We start from the raw sequence: 10223 nt of genomic DNA, 5'->3' as shown, positions 1-10223 counted from the left end.
TGTCCCTCATCCCTGAGCAGATCCCAAGGCTCCAGCACCTCTGGAAATGGGTTTTGTAACAAATCCTGTCAGGAACACAGCTCCAGTCCCAGTTCTCATTCTCTGAGCAGATCCAGGACCTTTGGAACCACTGGAAAGGGGATTTTGTCTGTTCCTCATCCCTGAGCAGATCCCGAGGCTCTGGCACCTCCGGAGAAGTGTTTTTATCCCAGATTCTGTCAGGAACACAGCTCCAGTCCCCATTCTCATCCCTGAGCACATTCAGAGGCACTGACATCAGTGGAAATGGGTTTTGTCCCAGATTCTTTCAGGAAAGCAGCTCCAGTTCCCCTTCCCATTCCCTGAGCACATCCAGCAGTTCCTGGCTCCCCTGGATCGGGGATTTTCTCCTCTCCCCACCCAGTATCCCCCCAGTCCCGTCCCTAGGGCAGCGGCGGCCCCGTCAGCGGCGGCCCCGCCGTGGTGCCTTTGGCCGGCAGGAGCTGGGGCCGGGCGGGCCGGGCCAGGCAGCGCAGGCTGCCCGTCCTGAGCGCGCACTGCACGGGCCACAGGATGATGCACACGAGGATGATGAGCAGCGCCGAGAGCAGCACCAGCCGCTTCCAGTCCTCGCACAGGTCGCAGCGGGCGAACCTGCCCTGCAGCCCCGGCGCCGCCGGCTCGGCGCTCTCCGCCTTGCTGAGCGCCACGTCGATGGACTCGCAGGGCTCGGCGCTCTCCGCGTCGCCGGAGCCGCGGCGGCAGCAGAGCTTGGTGCCGTCCATCCACAGCAGCCGCTCCCGCTGCTGCTCGGGGGGCAGCGTGGCCAGCAGCTCCCGGCTGGTGGCCAGCCCGGGCGCGCCCTGCCGCGGCATCGGGGTGAGCTGGCGGCAGAACGGGCAGGGCAGCAGCTCCTCGGCCGCGCCCGCGGGCAGCGCCGCGCTCAGCCGCGCCACGCACTCCAGGCAGAAGACGTGCTGGCAGCGCAGCAGCTTGGGCGTCTTGAAGGAGTTGTCGTAGCTGGTGAAGCAGATGGAGCACTCCACGGGCGACGCGGGCCGCGGGGAGCAGGGGGAGCCCAGCGGGGAGCGGCCCTTCCTGCCGGGGGACGGCAGCGCCGCGGGGCTGGCGGGGAGCGCGGCCGCGCCCGGGGAGCGCGGCTCGGGGCTGCCGGGGGAGCGCGGGGCGCTGGGGGAGCGCGGGCTGGAGCGCCACAGCTGCGGGAAACACGCCATGGCCGGGCCTGCGGGAACGGCAACGGCACTTCAGTAACTCACCGGAGTATTTTATTCTATTCCTATTCCTATTCCATTCTATTCTATTCTATTCTATTCTATTCTATTCTATTCTATTCTATTCTATTCTATTCTATTCTATTCTATTCTATTCTATTCTATTCTATTCTTATTCCTATTCTATTCTATTCTTATTCCTATTCTATTCCTATTCTATTCCTATTCTATTCTATTCTATTCTATTCTATTCTATTCTATTCTATTCTATTCTATTCTATTCTATTCTATTCTATTCTATTCTATTCTATTCTATTCTTATTCCTATTCTATTCTATTCTTATTCCTATTCTATTCCTATTCTATTCCTATTCCTATTCCTATTCTATTTCTATTCTATTCTTTATTCTATTATTTTATTTAAAGTACCATCACCAGGCCCGGGGCAGGGCCAGAGCCCCCACAGAGCCTGCAAGGCAACGGCACAAGTGATTTCATTATTTTAGTATTTTATTTTCGTATTTTATTTTATTATTCTATTCTATCATTCTATTCTATTATTCTATTATTTATTCTATTCTTTTATTTAAAGTACCATCACCAGCCCCGGGGCAGGGGCAGAGCCCCCACAGAGCCTGCAAGGGATCAGCAGAAGTGATTTTATTACTTTATTATTTTATTATTCTATTCTATTCTATTATTCTATTCTATTATTCTATTCTATTCTATTATTCTATGATTCTATTCTATTATTCTATTATTCTATGATTCTATTCTATTCCATTCCTATTCTATTCTTTTATTATTTATTCTATTATTTTATTTAAAGTACCATCACCAGCCCCAGGGCACGGCCAGAGCCCTCACAGAGCCTGCAAGGGAACAGCAGAAATTATTTTAATTTATTTTATTTTATTTTATTTTATTACTCTATTTTGTTATTTATTCTATTATTTTATTTTAAACATCATCACTGGTCCTCAGAGAGGAGCAGAACCCTGGGAGACTCTACAAGAGAAGAGCATTGAATTTATTTTATTTTATCATTTTATTATTCTATTCTATTCTATTCTTTTATTATTTATTCTATTATTTTATTTTCTATTTATTCTATTTATTATTATTTATTTATTTTATTTTTTATTTTTATTTTTTTATTATTTATTATTATTTATTTTCTATTTATTTTATTACCAGCCCCTGGAGAGGAGCAGAGCCCTGGGAGACCCTGCAAGAGAAGAACAGCATAGAATTGTTTCTATTTTATAATTTTCTAATTTTACTTTATTATTTGATCATTTTATTTTATTTTATTTTATCCTGTTTTATTCTATTCTATTTCCGTTTACTTTTTTATTTTACACACCCTCATCCCTCTCAAAATCACCCAAAATTCAAATTATTTTAGCAACAGCTGCATTTAAATCCCAAATTCCAGCCCCTGTCCCTTCATCCCCCAGGGAATCACCCAAAATTCAAATTATTTTAGCAAAATCTGCCTCCAGATCCCAAATTCCAGCTCTTCATCCCTCTCAAAATCACCCAAAATTCAAATTATTTTAGCTCCACCTGCCTCCAAATCCCAAATTTCATCTCCTGCCAATCTCTCAATTTTTATTCTCTGAATTTTGCCCAAATTCTATTTTCAGGCAGCCCCCAAAAAAAGGAACCCTCAGAGAAAAAAAAAACCAAAAAAAAGCTGGAATTGCAGATTTGGGAGCCACACCCTAAAAATTCCTTCATTTTTTTTTGGGGGGTGGGTGTCAGAAAATTTAAAAAAATATATTAAAAAAATTAAAAAAAAAAAAATTAAAATTTAAATTAAAATTAAATTAAAAAAACTTTACAAGGTTGGACCTACCCCGGGTGCTGCTCCCAGCTGGGAGAAGAGCAGAAGATTCCATGAGGGAATCTCAAAATTCAGAATTCTGGGATTTTGGAGCTTGAGCCAGGCCTAAGAAACAGAAAATTTTTCAGTGGGGGAGGAAAAAAAAAGGGAAATATTTTTATTTTTGGGGTGGGGGATGTGATCCCATCAGCCTGAGGGGCTGGAATTCCAAAAAAATCCATTAAAAAGGGAGAAAATTCAGATTTTTTTTCCCTATTATAAATTCGAATTTTGGGGCTGGAAATCCAAAAAAATCCATTAAAAAGGCAGAAAATTCAGATTTTTTTTTCCCTATTATAAATTCGAATTTTGGAGCTGGAATTCCAAAAAAATCCATTAAAAAGGGAGAAAATTCAGATTTTTTTCTCTATTATAAATTCGAATTTTGGGGCTGAAATTCCAAAAAAATCCATTAAAAAGGGAGAAAATTCAGATTTTTTTTCTATTATAAATTCGAATTTTGGGGCTGGAATTCCAAAAAAATCCATTAAAAAAGGAGAAAATTCAGATTTTTTTCTCTATTATAAATTCGAATTTTGGAGCTGGAATTCAAAAAAAAATCCATTAAAAGGGAGAAAATTCAGATTTTTTTCTCTATTATAAATTCGAATTTTGGGGCTGGAATTCCAGAAAAATCCATAAGGAAAAAAAGGAAATTCCGATTTTTCCCTATTAAAATTCTTGGAATTTTTGTTCTGGGGGCTGAAATTCCCAAAAATTCCATAAGGAAAAAAAGGAAATTCAGATTTTTTTCCCTATTATAAATTCGAATTTTGGGGCCGGAATTCTCAAAAAATCCATAAGGAAAAAAAGGAAATTCAGATTTTTTTTCCTGTTAAAATTGGTGGAATTCTCATTTTGGAGCTGGAATTCCAAAAAAATCCATTAAAAAGGGAGAAAATTCAGATTTTTTTCCCTATTATAAATTCTCATTTTGGAGCTGGAATTCAAAAAAAAATCCATTAAAAAGGGAGAAAATTCAGATTTTTTCCCTATTATAAATTCGAATTTTGGGGCCGGAATTCTCAAAAAATCCATAAGGAAAAAAAGGAAATTCAGATTTTTTTCCTGTTAAAATTGGTGAAATTCTCATTTTGGAGCTGGAATTCCAAAAAAAATCCATTTAAAAGGGAGAAAATTCAGATTTTTTTCCCTATTATAAATTAATTCTAATTTTGGGGCTGGAATTCCCAAAAAAATCCATAAGGAAAAAAAAGGAAATTCCGATTTTTCCCTATTAAAATTCTTGGAATTTTTGTTCTGGGGGCTGAAATTCCCAAAAATTCCATAAGGAAAAAAAGGAAATTCAGATTTTTTCCTGTTAAAAAAGATGGAATTCTCATTTTAGGGGCTGGAATTCCCAAAAAATCCATAAGGAAAAAAAAGAAATTCCGATTTTTCCCTATTAAAATTCTTGGAATTTTTGTTCTGGGGGCTGAAATTCCAGAAAATCCCATCAGGAAGGGAGGAAATTCCCATTTTTCCCTCTTAAAAAAAGCGGAATTCTCGTTCTCTGCCCTGGGGGAATTCCCGGAATTTTTCCTGATTTTTTTTCCCAAGGAAAATCCGGATCTGAGGCAGGACTGGAGGAGCCCAAATCCCAAAAATTTGGGTTAAAAACGAATCCTGGGGGTTTATTCTGCTTGGAATCACCCAAAATTTGGATTATTTTAGATAATATCTGCATCCAGATCCCAAATTCCAGCTTTAATCATCCAAAATTTGGATTATTTTAGATAAATTCCAGCTCTTCATCCCGCTCAAAATCACCCAAAATTCAAATTATTTTAGCAAATCTGCATCCAGACCTAAATCCAGCTCTTCATCCCTCCCAAAATTCCCAAAATTCAAATTATTTTTTTCCAACACCTGAATCCAGATCCCAAATTTCAGCTCCTGCCCTTTCATCCATCTCAGAATCATCCAAAATTCAAATTATTTTAGTAAATCTGCATCCAGATCCAAATTTCAGCTCTTCATTCCCCCCAAAATTCCCAAAATTCAAATTATTTTAGCAACTCCTGCATCCAGACCCCAAAATTTCAGCTCTAATCACCCAAAATTTGGATTATTTTAGATAAATTCCAGCTCTTCATCCCGCTCAAAATCACCCAAAATTCAAATTATTTTAGCAATACCTGCATCCAGCCCCAAATTCCAGCTTTAATCACCCAAACTTTGGATTATTTCCGGCAACTCCTACACCCAGCACCCAAATTCCAGCTCTTCCTCCCTCCCAAAATCACCCAAAATTCAGATTATTTTCCCATCTCCTGCATCCAGCCCCGAATTCCAGCTCTTCCTCCCTCCCAAAATTCAGATTATTTTCCCAACATCTGCTTTCAGACCCGAATTCCATCTCTTCCTCCCCCTCAAAATCATCCAAAATTTGGATTATTTTAGATAACACCTGCATCCAGACCTAAATTCCAGCTCTTCATCGCTCCCAAAATTCCCAAAATTCAGATTATTTTCCCAACTCCTGCATCCAGCCCCAAATTTCAGCTCTTCATCCCCCTCAAAATCATCCAAAATTCGGATTATTTTAGATAACATCTGCATCCAGCCCCGAATTCCATCTCTTCCTCCCTCCTAAAATTCAGATTATTTTCCCAACTCCTACACCCAGACCCAAGTTCCATCTCTTCATCCATCCCAAAATTCCCAAAATTCAGATTATTTTCCCAACATCTGCTTCCAGCCCCAAATTCCAGCTCTTCCTCCCTCCCAAAATTCGGATTATTTTAGACAATATCCATCCAGACCCGAATTCCATCTCTTCCTCCCTCCCAAAATTTCCAAAATTCAAATTATTTTACCAACACCTAAATCCAGACCCAAATTTCAGCTCCTGTCCCTTCATCCATCTCAGAATCATCCAAAATTCAAATTATTTTAGTAAATCTGCATCCAGATCCAAATTCCAGTTCTTCATTGCTCTCAAAATCACCCAAAATTCAAATTATTTTAGCAACTCCTGCATCCAGCCCCAAATTTCAGCTCTAATCATCCAAAATTTGGGTTATTTTAGATAACATCTGCATCCAAACCTGAATTCCAGCTCTTCATCCCTCTCAAAATTCCCAAAATTCAGATTATTTTCCCCACATCTGAATCCAGATCCAAATTCCAGCTCCTGCCCTTTCATCCATCTCAGAATCACCCAAAATTCAAATTATTTTAGTAAATCTGCATCCAGACCTAAATTCCAGCTTTAATCACCCAAAATTTGGATTATTTCCGGCAACTCCTGCATCCAGACCCAAATTCCAGCTCTTCATCCCTCCCAAAATTACCCAAAATGCAAATTATTTTAGCAACACCTGTATCCAGACCTAAATTTCAGCTCTAATCATCCAAAATTTGGGTTATTTTAGATAACACCTGCATCCAGACCCAAATTCCATCTCTTCCTCCCTCCCAAAATTCAGATTATTTTCCCATCTCCTGCATCCAGACCCGAATTCCATCTCTTCATCCCCCTCAAAATCATCCAAAATTTGGATTATTTTAGATAACATCCACATCCAGCCCCCAAATTTCGGTTCTTCCTCCCTCCCAAAATTCCCAAAATTCAGATTATTTTCCCCACATCTGAATCCAGACCCAAATTCCAGCTCTAATCATCCAAAATTTGGATTATTTTAGATAACACCTGCACCCAGCCCCAAATTCCAGCTCTTCATTCTTCTCAAAATCACCCAAAATTCGGATTATTTTCCCAACTTCTGCATCCAGACCCCAAAATTTCAGCCCTTAATCACCCAAAATTTGGGTTATTTTAGATAACATCTGCATCCAGCCCAAAATTCCAGTTCTTCATCCCTCTCAAAATTACTAAAAATTCAAATTATTTTACCAACTCCTGCACCCAGACCTAAATTCCAGCTCTTCATCCCTCCCAAAATCACCCAAAATTCAGATTATTTTCCTAACTCCTGCATCCAGACCCGCATTCCATCTCTTCATCCCCCTCAAAATCATCCAAAATTTGAATTATTTTAGATAACACCTGCATCCAGCCCCGAATTCCAGCTCTTCATCCCTCCCAAAATTCCCAAAATTCGGATTATTTTACCAACTCCTGCATCCAGCCCCAAATTTCAGCTCTTCATCGCTCCCAAAATTCAGATTATTTTCCCAACATCTGCATCCAGCCCCGAATTCCAGCTCTTCATCCCGCTCAAAATTCCCAAAATTCAAATTATTTTACCAACTCCTACACCCAGCCCCAAATTTCATCTCTTCCTCCCTCCCAAAATTCCCAAAATTCAGATTATTTTCCCAACTCCTGCATCCAGCCCCAAATTCCAGCTCTTCCTCCCTCCCAAAATTCGGATTATTTTAGATAACATCCATCCAGACCCAAATTTCAGCTCTTCATCGCTCCCAAAATTCAGATTATTTTCCCAAAATCTGCTTCCAGCCCCGAATTCCATCTCTTCATCCCTCCCAAAATTCCCAAAATTCAGATTATTTTCCCAACATCTGCTTCCAGACCAAAATTCCAGCTCTTCATCCCTCCCAAAATTCCCAAAATTCGGATTATTTTCCCAACTCCTGCATCCAGCCCTGAAATTCCATCCCTTCATCCCTCTCAGAACCACCCAAAATTCAAATTATTTTAGCAACTCCTGCATCCAGATCCAAATTCCAGCTCTTCATCCTTCTCAAAATCACCCAAAATTCAGATTATTTTCCCAACTCCAGCCCCAAATTTCAGCTCTAATCACCCAAAATTTGGATTATTTCAGGCAACATCTGCATCCAGACCCGAATTCCATCTCTTCCTCCCTCCCAAAATTCCCAAAATTCCCAAAATTCGGGTTGTTCCCGCCGCCCCGCGCGCCGCAGGAAATTCCCGCCCCCATTTCCCGGGAGATTTTTTGGCGCTGACTCAGCGCGGGAACTTCCCCGCCCGCGGATTTTTCAGGGCTCGGGAACTTCCTGCAATTACCTCGACCTTTAAATCTCAATTTTTAAATTGTATTTCCTCTCGTTCCACAAGGAAAAATAAATTAATTCGTTATTTAATTTCATTATTTGTATTCGTTATTTCATTATTTAATCCCGTTTTTAAATACAGAATTTTTTTTTTTGTCCTCCTGCGTTTAAATTTTGTGCATTTTTTCCAGCGAACTTTAATGGGTTTTAACCCTTTTAAAAATTATTATTATTATTATTATTATTATTATTATTATTATTATTATTATTATTATTATTATTATTATAGTAATAGTAATAATAATAATAATAATATTATTATATTATTATATTATTATTATATTACTATTATTGATTTTATTTTTATCTTATTGTTATTATTGTTATTTATTTTTATTTTATTGTTATTATTATTATTGCAGATTTTTTTTCTCCTGGGTTTAAATTTTGTGCATTTTGCAGTGAGTTTTAATGGTTTTTAACACTTTTATAATAATTATTATTATTATTATTTTATTATTATTATTATTTTCTTTACTATTTTTATTATCAATATTATTTTTTTCCCTAGTTACAGCTAAATTACAAATCCAAACTGGCAAAGAAATGAGGAAAACCTGAGGGAAATTTTTCCTTTTTCTCTTCTTTTTTTTTTTTTTTTTTTGCATTTCCTGTGTGTTTTTTCCAGGAATTTCCAGGAATCCTGAGACTAAACCCGAATTTTACCCCAAATTCCCAGTTCCAGTGATCCCAGTTCCAACGACCCAAGCTCCAACAATCCCAGTTCAAATTATCCCTATTCCAGTGATCCCAGTCCCAGTGATCCCAGTTTGAACAATCCCAGTTCCAGTCCCAGTGATCCCAGTTTGAACAATTCCAGTCCCAGCAATCCCAGTTCCAGTGATCCCAGTTCCAACAATCCCAGCTTTAATTATCCCCATTCCAGTGCTCCCAGTTCCAACCATTCCTATTCCAGTGCTCCCAGTTCCAACCATTCCTATTCCAGTGCTCCCAGTTCCAACAGTTCCCATTCCAGTGCTCCCAGTTCCAACAGTTCCTATTCCAGCGATCCCAGTTCCAACAGTTCCTATTCCAGTGCTCCCAGTTCCAACAATTCCTATTCCAGTGCTCCCAGTTCCAACCGTTCCTATTCCAGTGCTCCCAGTTCCAACAATTCCTATTCCAATGCTCCCAGTTCCAATTATCCCTATTCCAGCAACCTCAGTTCCAGTGATCCCAGTCCAAACAGTCCCAGTTCAAATTATCCCAGTTCCAGTGCTCCCAGTTCCAACAATCTCAGTTCCAGTGCTCCCAGTTCCAGCAATCCCAGGAACTCCCATTCCAACAATCGGATTTCCAGTGATCCCAGTGCCAACTATTCCTATTCCAGTGATCCCAGTTCCCACAGTCCCAGTTCCCTGTCCCAGTGCTTCCCATTCCAACAATCCCAGTTCCACTGATCCCAGGTCCAATAATTCCAGTCTCCACAATCCCAGTTCCAACAATTCCTATTCCAGTGATCCCAGTTCCAACAATCCCAGTTCCAACAATCCCAGTTCCACTATCCCAGGTCCAATAATTCCAGTCTCCACAACCCCAGTTACAACAACCCCAGTTACAACAACCCCAGTTCCAGTGATCCCAGTTCCAATAATCCCAGTCTCAGTGGTCCCAGTCTCCACAACCCCAGTTCCCTCTCCCAGTGATTCCCATTCCAACAATTCCTGTCCCAATGATCCCAGTTCCAACAATTCCAGTTCCAACAGTCCCAGTTCCACAGATCCCAGTGATCCCAGTTCCAACAATCCCAGTTCCAACAATTCTTATTCCAGTGCTCCCAGTTCCAACAATCCCTATTCCAGCAATTCCTGTCCCAATGATCCCAGTTCCAACAACTCCAGTTCCAATGATCCCTATCCCAGTCCCCATCCCAGTCCCCCAATCCCAGTTCCTCCTATCCCAGTTCCCCCACTCCCAGTTCCCCCATTCCCAATTCCCCACTCCCACTCCCAGTTCCCCCACTCCCTATCCCCCAATCCCTGTTCCCCAGTTCCCCCACTCCCAGTCCCCCAATCCCACTCCCAGTCCCCCAAATCCCTGTTCCCCCACTCCCAGTTCCTCCTATCCCAGTTCCCCCACTCCCTATCCCCCAATCCCACTTCCCCCACTCCCAGTTCCCC

At 40.8% G+C, this 10223-nt stretch overlaps 1 protein-coding gene across 1 annotated transcript; it reads right to left on the bottom strand.

The window, feature by feature from the left end:
- Positions 1 to 416: 416 nt before the first annotated feature.
- On the bottom strand, positions 417 to 3346 carry RNF223 (ring finger protein 223). The gene is made up of 3 exons (XM_056508451.1): positions 3059 to 3346; positions 1641 to 1680; positions 417 to 1222 (listed from the first exon to the last, which is right to left on the bottom strand). Exons 1-3 carry the CDS (start codon positions 3113 to 3115, stop codon positions 423 to 425), a joined length of 897 nt encoding a protein of 298 aa, XP_056364426.1. The 5' UTR covers positions 3116 to 3346; the 3' UTR covers positions 417 to 422.
- Positions 3347 to 10223: the final 6877 nt, after the last annotated feature.

The sequence above is a fragment of the Oenanthe melanoleuca genome, chromosome 21, assembly GCF_029582105.1.
Source record: "Oenanthe melanoleuca isolate GR-GAL-2019-014 chromosome 21, OMel1.0, whole genome shotgun sequence".
NCBI classification, from domain to species: Eukaryota; Metazoa; Chordata; class Aves; order Passeriformes; family Muscicapidae; genus Oenanthe; species Oenanthe melanoleuca.
The sequence above is the reverse complement of the archived record's forward strand: the minus strand, read 5'-3'. Positions and strand labels throughout refer to the sequence as shown.